At 35.4% G+C, this 17,690-nt stretch overlaps 1 protein-coding gene across 1 annotated transcript in view; it reads left to right on the plus strand.

Annotated features, from left to right (window-relative positions):
* Positions 1 to 16,656, plus strand: part of LOC100374995 (enhancer of mRNA-decapping protein 4-like) — a 36,092-nt gene extending 19,436 nt beyond the window's left edge. The window contains exons 13-25 of the mRNA XM_085500685.1: positions 64 to 145; positions 1,250 to 1,353; positions 4,657 to 5,467; positions 8,568 to 8,720; positions 9,158 to 9,320; positions 9,746 to 9,941; positions 10,662 to 10,817; positions 11,164 to 11,279; positions 11,474 to 11,639; positions 12,160 to 12,346; positions 12,825 to 13,041; positions 13,558 to 13,721; positions 14,206 to 16,656. Coding sequence (XP_085356811.1) covers positions 64 to 145; positions 1,250 to 1,353; positions 4,657 to 5,467; positions 8,568 to 8,720; positions 9,158 to 9,320; positions 9,746 to 9,941; positions 10,662 to 10,817; positions 11,164 to 11,279; positions 11,474 to 11,639; positions 12,160 to 12,346; positions 12,825 to 13,041; positions 13,558 to 13,721; positions 14,206 to 14,386 — 2,696 coding nt within the window. The 3' untranslated portion in view covers positions 14,387 to 16,656. The remainder of the gene's footprint in view (positions 1 to 63; positions 146 to 1,249; positions 1,354 to 4,656; positions 5,468 to 8,567; positions 8,721 to 9,157; positions 9,321 to 9,745; positions 9,942 to 10,661; positions 10,818 to 11,163; positions 11,280 to 11,473; positions 11,640 to 12,159; positions 12,347 to 12,824; positions 13,042 to 13,557; positions 13,722 to 14,205) is intronic.
* The last annotated feature ends 1,034 nt before the right edge of the window (positions 16,657 to 17,690 follow it).

Here is a 17,690-nt window from a genome sequence, read left to right on the forward strand (position 1 = left end):
CCTCACTCTGGGCTTCAGCTAAATCTATATTGTTTTTTACTTTTTGTATTTTCTGGTTTGCAGGTGATATTGATAGGTCTATTGAGAAAGATGGTTGTCATAGCAACATAGCTGTACTCATCAAAATGTACTGTGTGCATACCAAGTAAGTGGAAATCACATATTTGTACAGCAATTAAAACAAAATGCTAAAGGTGTATGACATGCATATAACCCAATTCTTTCCTTGCCCTTAAAACAAACTGTGAACATCATTATATTTCTCGTAATGTACATACAAACTGGAGTACTATGACTTACTGTAAAATATTTTGGGTGTTTTGTTATGGAATTTATTTTCACTGATTTTTGATGAGTTGAATGTGAAATGTAGGAAAAAAGGTATATTAGTTGGATTTTATATTCCCGAAATCATCCCTTCAGCAAAAATAAATTCCAAGCCAAATAAAGTATTTTACAGTAGTTATTGAAATCGGACAAACCATTGCAATGAATCAGTGCAGTTTACTGTCAGTGACTTAATAGTTTTGGATTGGACCTCTTTGTTCATTTTGTGATGTTATTTTTTTGTAATTTTTGATAAAAAGTGACATTTTTGACTTCTTTTTTACTAACCGCAAGTTATCTAAGATTTGTCAATTTTCATTACTATATCTAAAAAATCTAAAAAAGTTTATTTAGGTGATTATTTTAGCATTTGCATGATATTTTACATCTAAATATTTTTCTCTGTCCCTTACTGTTGTCTCACTCTACCCCACAATGTTAGGTTTTTACTATCTGCCCCTTGCAACATTTCCAAAGGGAAAAGCTATGTTTTTATATAGTTTATAATTCCTTACAGAGCTGATAAGTAAACACATGGTCATATGACATGTAACATAGCATATAATTATGGTAATAAGATGTAAATTAATTATTGGTCAATCAATATTTATTTCTAATCATTAGCATATGGTGGCATAACACCCTAATATATTTGTGAGTTCAGTTAGTGCCATATTGGGTCTGTATTACATGGATTGAAAAATATAAAAAAACCAAACACAGTTAATGTTCCTTTTGTTTTCATCATCATTGACGTAACAAGTTCATAATTACCAGGTTGTGACATCTGAGGTCACAGCTTTAGTTCTCACCATAGAGAGCGTTGTATAATGAATGAATGACATGTTGTATTTTTCCTGCATTTGAAACCTAACTATTTTTCGCACCATAACAATTTGCGATTTATCATTAATATTTACAGATCATTACAGCAACTACACATTCGTTTCCAACCTCAGTCATCTATACTGTCCCCTCATGATCAGGTTGCTGGTTCTGTAAGTACAGTCTCACAGGATGAAATAGGTGAGCATGCTCAAACATTCAAATTATACTTAGATTCAGGTATGTACGACCTAGAAATAGTGCCGTATGCGAGTACCAAGTTGCAAGTCGCAAGTAGCAAAATATGCCATATGCTAGTGGTAAAAACGGCATATGCGAGTGGTAAAATGTATCGTTTGCTATTCGCAAAAAAGCCCTATGCGAGGGGTAATACAAAGGCTTGTAATGTTTGCTTATAATATAACAACGTATGTTCAATTGTGTTTTATCACAGTAAAATCAAATATTTACCATGGTTATGAAATGATGTGTACATGGTTGGTTAAGATTGGCATGATGCTGTATCAAAAAGTTCGTTCAGTCGTTTGCATAGAATCGATGTTTGCTCTTCACGAAATTGCACAGGAAACGTGAAAGCACAATAATTTAATAAACGGCCATGACCAGCCAGCACACTCCGCATAACATGTGAAAATTGTTTTTTCTTTCGGTAAAATTAGTATGAACCCGTGGTCAGCGATTAAAGAATCATAGAATTATAATTGTACATGTAGTTAGTAACGGGTGCATGTTCACCTAAGGGTCACTGAATTCTTGTGTCACGCGCTGTCGTTTAAATGAAGACAATGGCAGGTTTCAAAAGTAGTCACACCTCGGAGAGGTGTTAAATTTGCCACAACCCAAGTGTTAACTAGCACACAATTCCATAATACATAGTATATAATAAAGAAATAAAGTGCATGTTGAGTGATAAGTCTGCATGTTTACGAGACGTCCCTCACACATGGAATGTATTTACACGCAACCTGGATCAAATTTGAATTGAAACAAATTGAAACAAAGAAGCGTCTGCCATTGCTTGGTCAGGATAGAGAGACAATTTTCATGGGTAAATTCTAGTAGAAGACCCTCAATGCCCCAAATACTTCGCCCTAACCACTTTATTTGTACAAGTAGAAAGATAATAACAATAAAAACATACAGTTCACATATATACTCTCAAGCAAAGATCCTGGCATAATTATAGAACTGGCCAATTATATTTACACAACACAAAGATTTATTTAACATTTAAATCCTAGTTAAGTCCTTTTGTATTGTTTTTTGTACAATTCTTACATATATCTTGTTATTATTTTATGTTATTTTATTATTTTGCTGTATTTATCCTATGTAAAAATGTTTACACGAAGGCAATAAAGTTATTATTATTATTACTACATGCCCGGGACTTCACGTTCAAGTATCCAACTTTCCAATACAAAACATGATTAGTATCAGCAATAATTTCTAGTACTGCCTGGATAATTGCGTATTATTAGTTGACATATTTCTTGTGGTGTTTTTCGTCAATGTATTAAATATAAGTGCGTTGGGAAATAGCATAATTATATTGCGTGAGTGAAAGACGCTGGTAAGACTGTGTCACAACGCGTTCTATTTACTTCCAACGCGCGTGGTCGGCGCCTCTGATTGTGTTTATTTTGTATTTTTATTTTCAAAATGTATCACTGGCTGCGTTTTTTGTTGTTACGTCTCGCAAATGTCCAAGGTGCAAGTAGTCTGGTTGAAACGTGCGTTCCCATTGGTCGACAGAATCAACAGTTTATAGGAGAATTTAGCTAAGGGCCTGTGCTTCATTACAAAGCTGTTGAAATACCACGAAATTAACATCACGTTATTCCTAATCAGCAAAACAGCGAGTTTGTTGTCCATGTCTTGTCTGAGACAAAATTGCTTTGAAATCAGCCATTGTTTCCATTGGCTCGCGTGTGAGTTCCTGTTCAGCGAGTCTACTTGTACTGATGATAACTGTACTTCTATGATTATTTCAATGCTAACATGTCCATGCTTATTTTAACGAAACATAACACTTTTTCTACTTGTACAAATAAAGTGGTTAGGTCGAAGTATTTGGGGCATTGAGAGTCTTCTACTAGCATTTACCCATGAAAATTGTCTCTCTATCCTGACCAAGCAATGGCAGACGCTTCTTTGTTTCAATTTGTTTCAATTCAAATTTGATCCAGGTTGCGTGTAAATACATTCCATGTGTGAGGGACGTCTCGTAAACACGCAAACTTATCACTCTACATGCACTTTATTTCTTTATTATATACTATGTATTATGGAATTGTGTGCTAGTTAACACTTGGGTTGTGGCAAATTTAACACCTCTCCGAGGTGTGACTACTTTTGAAACCTGCCATTGTCTTCATTTAAACGGCGGCGCGTGACACAAGAATTCTGTGACCCTTCGGTGAACATGCACTCGTTACTAACTACAATTATAATTCTATGATTCTTTAATCGCTGACCACGGGTTCATACTAATTTTACCGAAAGAAAAAACAATTTTCACATGTTATGCGGAGTGTGCTGGCTGGTCATGGCGGTTTATTAAATTAATGTGCTTTCACGTTTCCTGTGCAATTTCGTGAAGAGCAAACATCGATTCTATGCAAACACTGAACGAACTTTTTTGATACAGCATCATGCCAATCTTAACCAACCATTTACACATCATTTCATAACCATGGTAAATATTTGATTTTACTGTGATAAAACACAATTGAACGTACGTTGTTATATTATAAGCAAACGTTACAAGCCTTTGTATTACCTCTCGCATAAGCCCTTTTTGCTACTAGCAAACGATACATTTTACCACTCGCATATGCCGTTTTTACCACTAGCATATGGCATATTTTGCTACTTGCGACTCGCAACTTGGTACTCGCATACGGCACTATTTCTAGGTCGTACATACCTCTTAGATTACATTAAAACATTACTGTAATATTTTATAGCAAGCGCTATGTGGAATTGTACCTAACACTGTATGGTGTCGGTAGTGCTGTAATAGGGCAATCAGTGATTCTTGTTTTCAAATCAATGTCACTCAATGTATCTGAGATACAATGTGAGGAATGATAAGTGACTAATCAGTGTGCAGACATGAGCCAGCATTGACATTGACTTTTGGATGGCTATACATATGAGATTTTATTTTTACCATTTCCAATCCCTCAGTATGGGTTTTCTTCTTTACGTTAATTTAATTGAGGTTATTGAACCAGTATAAACAAACACTTCAGTCTTCAGTAATAGTACGGCATGTCTGGATCAGTAGGGTGATGCAAGTGTTCATTGACAATAGACAATCGTCTTCAAATTTGTGTAACATTACTGGGACTATGTTATTTAAAATGAGTTTGTGTGACAACAATGGTATGGTATTAAAATTATGATTTCATTGTGAACTTTTCTATGATAGCTTCATCTCCACAAAGTTAACCAAAAAGTGCATTGTTATCTTTCTAGGTGTACGTGATCAGCTATCTGATCTGAGTATGACTGACATTGAAGGATCCATGTCAGACAATCAAGGTGCAGCCGACAATGACGATGAACTTGAAGGTGATCAAGCACCAACCCCAACACCAGGTAGTTCATTCACCGCTTCATTTACATCAGCCGATTCTCTCAGATCACCACATCAGCAACCAGTCTTGCTTCCACCAGGAGCATTCACCAGTACTACACCGAAACAATCTCCATCGCAGTCTCTGCGAGATAGCCATTCTACAACTAGTAGCCTGACAGCCGTGTCCGGTATTAATAATTCTGCTGATCTCCTGTCACCGTGTGACTCCCAAGCTTTGTCTGATAGCACAATAACCTTAACACCAACCACCCACAGATTTACACCTGAATCTAACAGAGTTCTAACCCCAACACAAATGCCACTCCCACCTATCACCCCAGGGGAGCAGGAAATTGACTTAGCAGAGCTTGAAAAATCTGCTTTGGAAATTGAACTTGGGGAACCACCACTTGCAACATCAGAAACTGTTAAACCACAAACTTTGCAAAAAGTGGATTCCAGTTCAAGCATTGAGATTGTCAGCAATGGGGCTGAACTAGAAGATGCTTCTCCAGACATTGAAATAGTCCCTGAACCTGGGCAGGATGATCCAAGTGTTGAGCCACTGTTGGACATCTCTAGCGGTAGTTCCCAAAATGTCCTGCCAATTGAGGAGTCTTTAAAAGTCGGTGAGGAGGAGGAGGGTATGCCAGAGAATAAAATGCGACACAGTGAAGAGGAAGCCCCAGATAAAGTACCACCATCAAGGTAGGTGCTGTGTAAATCAATACACCATCATTGTTACCATACTTATAGCCAAGGGTGCTCAGCTCACAAAATCATATTTTTAAGGTGCTTGGTCGAGCATCCCACTCGAAAAATCTGCCAAAACAAAAGTTTTTGTTCACCATGTACCAGATAAGGAAGGATAGTAAGGATGCTGTACACCTTTTTTTGTTTTGAAACCCAAAATTCTACTTTTTTGTATTTTTCAATGCTGGACTACAAGGAGCAAACACTCAGTAGGAAAAAAAGTGAATTGAATGTTTTTATAGGGTGTAAAAATAAATTTTTGTTAATTAAAAACAAAAGCACATGTCATTGTTTTGAAAGCTATGTTTTAATTAATCAGCCAAGACATAATAGACAGATAATTTGCATAATAGTCACCACCCATAGCAAATATAAACAGTCTCTTGCATTCAGTACAAGCTCAGACTAGTAATACCATAGACCTTAGAAAACAAGGTCTATGGTAATACGAGTACATTTTTGTATGTACAAGTACATTTTTAGTAGTCCAAGGTACAAGTTACACGCACTCCATTTACGATCGTCCACAAATTTAATTTCGTTGAATTTCTTGCTCTTCAAGCAGTCAACTATGAAACCGTCTTGGGGTCGACTATGACAGTGACGAAAGAAAACGAATGCAAGGAAATTTTGAGAAGAACGTCGACAGTATGTAAAGCGATTATTATGAAAATTTAATCATGGAAGGTACCTTCCACGATTTATTCGATCAGACCATGGAGGTATTAAACAGAAGGTAGAAAATTTGAGCACATGGCAGACTTAGTTTTCGTGACCAAATTACGTGTCATAGACTCCGACCACAATGAGTTGGAAGTGAAACACTTGGGCCCTGACTTGGCTACACCATGGCTACACGTAAAGCCCGAGACAAGCAGCTGTAAAAGCGTGTGTGTGAGCATCCTTGTTTTACCTGTTTTATTTTTCTTTATCTTCACATTCTCAATAAATAATTTGACGGATCCAATGAAGTTAGATTTGTTATATACATGTATACTGAATGTAAGATACCGGCAGTAGTCCCTGCCAGCAGTTGTTCCGGTACTATGTATTACGCATTGAAGATGGAAAAAGAATCATCACACTAATTTTGTCAACAGTTTTGGGAACTAAAAAACGGAAAACACGATTTATGGCGAACAGGTTATTTTACAAATCAACAAAATAATAACGGAGCAAACAAACTGAAAATTCGATCGACAGACAACTTTAAACCTAAGCGATCGCATCTCCCGATTCAGTTCAGCACTCGCTGTGACTTCTATCCCCCTCATTGCCATTCAAATCAGATAATACAGATCTTCGTCGAGACATCTCGCAAAACAAAAATCTTGGAAAGAAAACTACATGTAGTTGACTCTGGTGGTGCGTTCAGCCACGGTTATTAGTTCAGCAGCTGAGCAAGAGAATGACCTTCCATGGAGGGCAATGTATGGTAATGAGTCTTCCAGAAAAGGAGTGTCTCCTCCCACAACGTATTAATGAATATGTAAATCATGACGTCATTTTGGCGCGGCTTTGTCACGCCGTGAAACAGTGTTTCCTATTGGATTCGGGAGCATAATTTCGTACTTTATAACCAATTGCGACCACGTATATCCACACATCTGCGTGATTATGACAGACAGATACCATGACTATTCGTTATGAGTTTGTTTTGATCCATGGGACAAATGGATTTTGAGTTAGCCGACGATACGTTGCTGCTAAGTTGTTTTTGCCGTTTTCTCGGTGAAACAAAACAGCCATTCACGGCAACTGCAGGCCTTTGATCTCGAGTGTTAGTGGACGCATTATACTAATTTTTCGCACAGACACTCTTCGATATGTTCCCTCTCAAGCCGCGCTGGGATTTTTCTATTTTCCTATTTGTTTCGAAATTACGTTCTAATTTCTGAATACCGGAAAGAACCAGATCGCATTGTTTTTTCAAGATAGCTAAATTATTATTTATTCTCCAACTATCATGTCGATATATATCTCAATTAACACCGAATGGTGGTGAGAGTCGTCTGAAAAACTGTTTTGTTGCCAATGTTCCACTAAATTTGTTTATTCATTGGTTCAATTATTTTTTACCTAAAATGGCTTTCTGTGTTTACACAGAGATCACGTGACTATACACGTCCATACACACACTATCTTGTCGATTTCATATCCAGTGTGAAATAAGATTTCCATCAATATATAGCTTTGTGTGGTTCAGTAAATATTTTATATGAAAATATCAGTTTAGAAAATCAATACCAAAAACGTGTACAGCATCCTTAACAACACTTTTGACGAAACAGAAATGATTTTATCCATTTTATGACAACATTATTTACATACCATCAGAATTTACGGTGTGAAATTATTAGGATTTTTGGTCAAAATCAAGAAATTCATTATTTTTGTTTTCAATTGTATGCAAACTATTTGACCTGCAACATTGTCATTGGACTTATCGATGTAGAAGTTTGATTTGTTGGAATTAATTGTGTGAAAAAACAGCATGATTTAAAAGAAAACAAATTAGTAATCAGCAATTTTTGTAAGGTTAACTGAATATGGAATGAAGCATTTACTGCCTTTCGCAGTGTTGTCAAAGTGTAATTTACATGCATTTACCATGGTTCACACATTTGCACAATGTGTATTAAATAAATGTGATTATCGGTATTCGGAAAAGTTGAACAATGTTCGAAGACCAAGTTTTATGACTAGATAGCCTAATTTGCATCATTTTGCAAGGTATGGTTGCTTAGCCGAATGCGACAAATAGGAATAGCCAAAAAATGATTTTAATTGTTTCCCTTTATGTATTTCATTCTCAATGCATTTTTCACCATTGTTGGTAGTTTTAGATTTTTTTCTTCCTTCACAATTATCTGCATACAAATATTTATTAACAAAATTGGACCCAGTCATAATCAGTTAGTTGAAATGAGTATGGTAAAACCACATCAACGTAGGTGTGGTGTGGTAGTCAATACCATCAAAATATCAAACTGGAATTGAAATTTCAATCGGTTACTGTATTATACTGTTTCACAAATTTATCTTTTAATTTCAGTGCAAACGCTGCAGCAGTGGCAGAAACTTATAGAACAGATGAAATGAATGCAACTTCCACTGAAGGTAGTATAAAAGACAATGATAGAGAAGTCATACCACAGAGGTTGGATGTCACTGTACAAGACATTAAAGGAGATACAAGGTACATTGTGTAGGTGTAATCATCAAATTCCATCCATCAATAAATAGCTGTGTTACTGCTTTGCTGTGACCTACAACTCAATCTCAATCGGTTGTTATAGAGACAGTATTATAAGCCATAAATGTAATTTTTATAACCTCTAAAACGTGATCATAATGATCTTGTTTTACATAGAAACTTTGTCATAGAAATTCCCAGTTCATATACGAAATTATTTGAAATCTCACCAAACCGGCCACTAAGTAGTCTAGAAGTCTCTATCCATATTTGGATATAACTAGAGCATTCAGAAGAAAACCTAAATAATACAGAAAATAAATGTAATGTTTTCATAATACATGTCAGTCTTTATTACAGACATGTACTTTGCACATTCTCTCAATAATTACTTGTTGCCATGGTAGCCCATACATTGATGATCTGCATCTCTTATATTCTTTATTAAGTAGTGATCATGAATCATTGGAGGCTGCGTCATTGTCTTCATCATCCAGTACTCCTGGTAAAGATAAAGCTTTCAAAAAAGATTTCAGAAAAGAAAGGAAGGCCAGAAGCTCACCAAGACCAAAGAAATCCATTCCTGTTTTATCTGAAGAGACCTCCTCAGAGGTATGCAAACCCTCAGAGATATGCAGTTAATTTCATTTGTTGAGCTGCAAGTGGATATTACTTGTGTATGTCTTGTAATGTTTGCTAGGAGATGCACCACTGTATCTTGTAGTCTTAGTATGTCATTGAAAGTTGTGAACAATTGCAATTTTGTGACTCTGAGTTCAAAGGTGATGTCAGCCCAGCACATGCATGAATTCACTCTCACGCACAAACATCAATATTTCCTTGCTGCCATTATTTGTTTGGAACCTATGGAAAATTCTAATTTACACCTCTTCAGGTTCATTGTTATTTTTTTAGTAAAATTAAGCTGTAGTTGACGGAGGACTTACATATATGAATCTGACCTGCTAGTGCTAAGGGCATCCATTATCATAGTAACATTCATATAAATGTCTATTCTTTGTCTATTTGCATTTCAGTTATCATCGGGTATTCAACAGCTGTTGGCGATGTTGAAGACTCAGGAGCAGGAAATTAAGCAACTGCGTCAAGAGGTGCAAAAACATCAGTTGAACAATACCGTGGTACAGAGCTTAAAAAGTAAAATGGATAAAATAGAGAAGCACATTGGGAATAAAATAGATACAGTAATGGCTCACCAGTCACAGGAAGAAAGTATCCTTCATTACGAAATGCCCTGATGTACATTACTCTGACAAAGTTTATTTCTGCGTTATTCATATAATGGTATACATCTTGAAGCTAAAAAAAACAGAATTAAGCGTTCGGTACATACTGGTATTACCGTAACATGTTCAAAAGTCGTATGGACACTTAAACACTCCCCTGAACACCAGCTATCAACACAGGCAACAAATCTTGTAAAAGGATTTTCCATTTTGGGCTGTTAGCGCTGTGGAATACTTTATTTTCACTGAAATTAATTTTTGCTGAAAAGGCTTTTTGGGCGTTCTTTATGGAATTTATTTTCACTGATTTTTGATGAGTTGAATGTGAAATATAGGAAAAAAAGTATATTCGCTGGATTTTATTTTCACAGAATCATCCCTTCAGCGAAAATAGCGAAAATAAATTCCAAGTGAAAGTAAAGTGTTCTACAGTATATTAGTATGCAGAGAAGCAGTGGAATTACCTCATTGATTGATGGGTTTATTTTGTCATTGTTCTTGTGCATGTATATTATCAAGTTCAATTTTCTGACTAAAAAAAGCATTGTCACCATGGAAACAAGCAATATTCACCATCGAAACTGACATGGCCTTCATGGAAACAAATATTGCCACCTACTTCTCAGTCAAATATAGTGTATTTCTTTATTTCCCATTTCCTTCCAGCTATAGTTGTGTTTTAAGTGTTTCCTTAATAGTGTTACAGAACAGAGACTAGATGCAGCGTTGCATGAAAGACAGTCAATGGACAAACAGAAACAAGAGAAACTACTAGAAACAGTATCACAAACACTGAGTACAACTATAACACAGAAATTAGAAAAAACAGTCAGAGCTGAGATGAAGAACTGTGTACTTCCAGGTATATTGTTACTAAGCAACCATTCTCTTTACATCAGTTGATGCTCTTCTTGTTTTTTTTTTGTTGGTCATGGTCTGCATTATGCAGAACTGTATTTGAAGAACATGTTAGTGTGATTGGTTTGGTAGGACCTATGTTAGAGCAATTTTATGTATATTTGGTTTTGAATGAAAAAAAGATTTTTGATGCAGCGATGCTGGAATATCTGAAATCCTGCTGATATAAAACTGATTTTGACTCTACAAACACTTATTGGATTGCATAAGTTGAGTGTAGTAATCTAGAGAAGACATTTTTTCCTGTAAGATATCTGAAAAAAGATTGTAATATTTATTTGTCTCAATAGCTGTGAATCGAGTGGTGGATCCATTGAAAGATCAACTTCATCAGACAGTAGCACAAAAATTAACAGCAACAGATGCACTCATGAAGGAAAATATTGGAAAATTAGTGAGAGCACGGGTATGTATCTTTAAAGTTGCACTGTGTTTGAATTTCTTGTAAGCGAATAATTGTTTTTTACATCTTGTATATTTGACCATACTTCTTCATGGGGATTCGCAGTAAACTCATGTTGGTCAAATTATTGCATGTAAAATACGATCAACTGTGGTATTATTGTTGATGCAATGATATCTTCTTTTCTTTTTCCATAGTCGACCACAGAAGCCATTGGTCAAGCCGCTGCCAATACAGTCCAGAATGCAATGCATTCTACGTACAGGGAAACGTTCCAATCTCATATTGTTCCTGCTTTTGAGAAATCTTGCCAGAATATATTTCATCAAATAAATGACACTTTCCAAACAGGAACCCAAGAATGTAAGATCTTTATTTAACCTGTCATCATTTGAGTTGACCAACACAATCCATAGAGCTCTTGCTGTTTTTTTGTTGCCTCATGATTCATATATCATTTACAGTGACTTGATTTATTAGTCTGTAATCTGTTAACAGTATTAATGTTTAATCTGTTGACAGTTTTTGAGTTTAATCAGTTGACAAAATTCAAGTGTAATTGGTTGATAGTTTTTGAGTTTAATCGGTTAACAAAATTCAAGTGTAATTGGTTGATAGTTTTTTAGTGTAATCAGTTAACAAAATTCAAGTGTAATTGGTTGATAGTTTTTTAGTGTAATCAGTTAACAAAATTCAAGTGTAATTGGTTGATAGTTTTTGAGTTTAATCGGTTGACAAAATTCAAGTGTAATTGGTTGATAGTTTTTGAGTTTAATCGATTAACAAAATTCAAGTGTAATCAGTTGACAGTTTTTGAGTGTAATCGGTTGACAGTTTTTGAGTGTAACCTGTTGACATTGAAGGGTATCTTGGTTTTCTACAGATATTAAGCAACTAGAAAGACATCTGCAGAACAAAAGCCAACAAACTCAGGCTGAGAATGAGGCTACACTTGCAAAGATGCAGACCATGTTTGATGCATTCCAGGCCAGCTCTGCTGAAATTAAAAAAAATGTTGTCAGTGGTGTGCAAGAAGAACTTGATAAACAGCTCAAAAAATCTATGACAAGGTAGGCAAATAACAGTTATACAATTTATGAGAATGTGACATGATTTGTTTCTGGTTTTCACAATATCTTGAAAACAGTTTGGCCAAATAACAAAGATTTCTGAGAAAAATGCTTGATATACTAATGGATAAAATAAACTACCCTAGCTGTTCATATAGGCAATTGTCCGCTGTCATCCGTCACCTATTGCATTTCTAATTTAAAAACCTTCATTAAAAAGTACCATCTCAATTGCTTTGGTATAGACCTTGGGTGGACCTCGGCCAGATTTGTTTATTTCAAGACGATTTCATTTATTCTCTGTTTTTGGCAAATATTTTGTAATTTTTAGTTTAGTAAAAAATGCTATTTTTGACTTAGTCTTGAGAATTATGAGTATATTATGATTGCAAGGAATGAACTATACAGTATTGAAATACATCTCATTTACAGGCACATTTTTAAAAATTCACTAAATTAATCCTACTTTGCTTTCCAGTCTTCAAGGCATGCTGGTAAACAAAGTACGTGAAGTGGTTAAACAAGAAGTAAGCCATGCTATGAAAGAACAGCAAGCTGTTGTTGAGACAAGTATAGTCAATGCTGTGCGGTCTCAAGCAGCCACACCCGTGTCATCACAAGCGAATATCCAACAACTACAGATTCAGATCGTGCAGTTGCTCCACCAAGGACAGCTGAACTCAGCCTTTCAATTAGTATGTATTAATTCAACAGTTACCGATTTCATGCGTAAATGTGTTGTGTATGTGTACTTTGATTATGGATGTTGCATTCAAGAGGGGGTTACTTTTACTGGTACTATACTTTGTGGTTCGACCAGCGGAATTCTGTAGAAAACCAACAACTCGAAAATTAGGAATTGTTAAATTTGAATATTTTAATTTGGCACATTCAGCTGTGAGCGAAATAATCAAAAATGATAATTTAGCCCTATACTGTACAATGAAATAAAAAAACAAAATAATGACAGATATTTGCACTAATACATAGAGATGATAATTGCAATTTCAATAATTTGCACTGTACCTGGGAAAGAAAATACTCTGACTTGAACACTTCACTTGAGCACTTCTAAAAAGCTTAACACAGTATCCTGTTTGACATGCATTGTCTGTTAATATAAATTTGAACAAGCAAAGCCAAATGACCGGTGTTTTAACACGTGCTATAATCTTGATGATTTTACCGAGATGTATAATTTCCTCTTCTAGGCTTTATCAGCATCGGATCTCCATCTTGTTGTGTACATCTGTCAGTCAGTGTCAGCGGTTCAGGTGTTTCAGGAGTCTCCTTGTCCTCTCGAACAGCCGGTTATTCTATCATTGATACAGCAGTTATCGGCAGAGTTAGAAAGTGACACAGAACTTAAACAAAAGTAAGTAAAGAAACTTTGTTTTATGTTGGTTTTTCCCTCAAAATATTGTTCTCTGAAAGTGATGAGATAACTGAGAAGCATCTTTATTTTGAGAACACTTTTTTGATTTTCAGAATGGCCATATCAATCAGAATTACATACTGTGGAATACTTTATTTTCGCTGGAATTAATTTTCGCTGAAAAGGCTTTTTGGGCGTTTTGTATGGAATTTATTTTCACTGATTTTTGGTGAGTTTAATATGAAATATAGGAAAGAAAGTATATTCGCAGGATTTCATTTCCACGGAATCATCCCTTCAGTGAAAATAGTGAAAATAAATTCCAAGTGAAAACAAAGTATTCTCCAGTATGAAGTTGTTTTACAAAGCTCATATGTGACAGTCACGAGGCATGTGTGGGGCATGTGTTAGCCTGTTTTCTATATTGACAATCAATAAACAAGAACAATATTGACTGAAAATTACTTTATCTTGTCATTTCTAGATATTTGCAAGAAGCTGTGATGAATCTAGACTCCACCCATCCTATCGCCAGAGAACACATGCCTGCAGTCTTAATGTCACTTGTACAGAAAATAGATCTGTTTGTCCAGAACAATACACAAAATGAAATGGCACGACCTCTTCGTATGGTCTCCATGGCCGCAAGGTCTCTCCTGAAGTAAACACTGGTACAAGAATACCAAGACAGGATAAACATTTTATATCTGTAAAAGACAGATAACTATGAAATTGTGGTTTTAATACTATTATTTGCATGATTTGTGCTTCACAATCAGGTTTATTGTAAATTCTGATGAAACTAGGAAAAGTACCCTATGTTTCATTCTGGAAATACGGTTGTTAACTGATTTGAATGAAATACGGTATGCAATAATCTGCTTTATTTAAAGAACAATTTGTTCTTTGACTCAGTATTTTACAGTTACACCATACAAATGTGGAATTTGAAGTCCCACTTTGTTTAGCAGAATAACACATGCGAGACAAGTTCAGTGTACATGGCATTTGGACCTACTACAGTGGAAAATGGTTCTGAAAAAAAGAATGTCATATTCGTCCTGTGTTTTGAGAATTAGTTATATAAACCAAACACTTCTGTAAACAGAACAACCTTCACAGTCTCGCACTTGTTTCACTGAATTAACCTAGTCTCAGAAATGACCAAAATGTATGATTCACCATGCATTCAAACAAGTTCAGTTGATAACCAGGAGTGTTATTCCATGCCATTTTCATTCAGATCTCATAGTAGCATGTACGTGCAAAACATCAAATGAAAATTTGATTTCACAAAAAAATGTTCTTTGAAAATTACAAATCCTCAAATTTGTAGCAGTGAAAGTTACACTGATTTCTAAGCTAACAGTGTCTTGGTAACTATGGTTTCTAAGCTAACAGTGTCTTAGTAACTATGGTTTCTAAGGTAACAACGTCTTGGTAACTATGGTTTCTAAGGTAACAGTGCCTTGGTAACTATGGTTTCTAAGGTAAAAGTATCTTGGTACCTAAGGTTTCTAAGGTAACAGTATCTTGGTAACTGGTTTCTAAGGTAACGGTATCTTGGTAACTATGATTTCTAAGGTAACAGTATCTTGGTAACTATGGTTACTAAATCATTGTGTCTTGGTATCATTGTTTCCTAAAATACAGTGTCTCGGTATCTATGGTTTCTTAAGTAATGTGTCTCGGTATTGATGCAGCCTATGGTAACGATGACTTGGTTACTATGGTTTCAAAAGTACTGTGTCTTGGTATCGATGGTTCCTAATGTACAGTGTCTCGGTTACTATGGTTTCTAAAGTTAGCTGCCTCTCAACAGCAAGTGACAGTGACACCTTTCCAGTAAATACTGCCTTATGGTGATAAAACAGCATCCCTGTTAGGTGTGTTGTCTTCTAGCATTCAAATCGATTTTTTTTTTGGCAAACACTATTACAATTCATGTTATGTAGTTGAATATTACAAAGTGTGATCTCATCTTTACTTATAGTTACTATGTTTTTTCAAACAATTTTTGTAATGATATTTATATATGATACATATTTTACATTTTGTTATTGACTTAGCAGTGATTTGCTTTACATTATAAGATATGATCTCAATTTATCTCAAAAGCTTAAATGCTTATTGTCTTTGTTTAGTGGCATAAGTTCAACTGAATTCAAACCAATATCAGTATAACATGTACAAAGTTTTATACCAATCTGGTGTCTGTGATCACTTTTAATATCAGACACATTACTACTACCAGTACATTGCATTCCTTCTTCTTGCAACCAATCAGAATTTGTGTTACAGATCTCTTTCTCGATTGCCTGTTTTTTAGTGAGGCATGCTCTTATTGGTTGACAAATCCAAGTAGGTTGCATATGTACTTGAAGGCGTGAACACCGGAGGCAGTATGTAATAATCTCATAACCACATGCTGGACACTTTTTGGTTCATGACTAACTTGCACTTCTGTGACCCCATTAGACTTTTTACAAGTTGGTATATTTCCCACAATTATTAGCCTTTTCTATTCTGTTATGTTCCACAATAAGAAGAAACATTTTATTGCCAAGCTTCCAGAAATTACTATTGAGATTTGTACTTTATTCCTTTATCAGTGTGATTAATCATAGATAATATGAAGACTAACCACCATCAGTGTGATTAATCATAGATAATATGAAGACTAACCACCATCAGTGTGATTAATCATAGATAATATGAAGACTAACCACCATCAGTGTGTCATGAAAGCTTAATATGTCCAAAATACACTATATGATCATGTGTCATATTCATATACTTTGTAGGGAATCCAAGGTGCTTCGTTTTTTTTTAAGAAAAAAAAAATGATTTCTGTTTTAGCGTTGGCCCACCAGAGGGTGTTTTCAGTGTTTTTCAAACATGTAAATAAGACAATAAAAACATTTTGTTCATGTCAGATATATGTTTGACCGTTTCATTTGCTTTCCTGTGCCCTCTACCAACCAAAGGGAACTGGTTTGCGGATATACTTGCAGTGTATGTTTGCTTATAGACACAAGGCGAGTCCTTGGAGAATGCATAGGCCGAGTGTCATTTTTGAAGCTTTTGTAGGTAAATGTTTCATAGTAAAGCAACTAAAGTTGTTAACAACCAGGCTTGCACACTTTTACATAAAGCAATAAAGTTGATGTTGTGCACTGAGAAATTATGGGCGAAGGAGAAGACATTAAACAACTGATAAGAAGCAACCTGCTGTATACTGAATGTACCAATGCCATTTGAAGTACCAAACATAGCCAAAAAATGAGGATGTTGAAACCGTTACTTGCGACCAGATATCCACCAACACTTTGAGTTAAAATATTGGCACAAATGGACACATCTGGGAGGTGTTATATATACAATCATATTCAGTTATATATATTGAGCGATATGGCCACCACAGACTTTACTTTTATTTCGTTCTTATTTGCTGATACCCAACATATTGGTGTGAATGTATCTCAGACTGTCGACAGTCCTCGGTCTAATTTGTTAGTATACTAAATGGGCGGAGTTAGAAGACGTTTGCAAGAAATAACTGGTCACTTCGCCATATCGAATTTTGATTATAACCATACCATTTCAAGCTACAGGGTGTCTAAACTAATGACCCAACAACAGGCACCCAGGGTGAGTTCTTTTACATCATCTTATGTATACTACCTCCTATGGAGTCAAATTTTAGCTATTATGAAAATCGTGATTTTTTAATCCTACCAAATTACAAAGAACGTTTTGTGTATGCATATATTAATATTTAAAAGCTTTCTCAATATCACATGACAGTGCCTGCATTCTAACCATAGTGTGACAAGAGTAAGATGTGACATAAGTAGGGATTGGATATTTTCTGCTGTAATACGATAGTTTCAAAGTAGTGCACACTCAAATTTTATTAGAATCATGATGCATGCACATACGGGCAAACAATCTTGCAAATGGTCTATT

The sequence above is a fragment of the Saccoglossus kowalevskii genome, chromosome 6 (genome assembly GCF_978046115.1).
Source record: "Saccoglossus kowalevskii chromosome 6, keSacKowa6.1, whole genome shotgun sequence".
Classification (NCBI taxonomy): domain Eukaryota; kingdom Metazoa; phylum Hemichordata; class Enteropneusta; family Harrimaniidae; genus Saccoglossus; species Saccoglossus kowalevskii.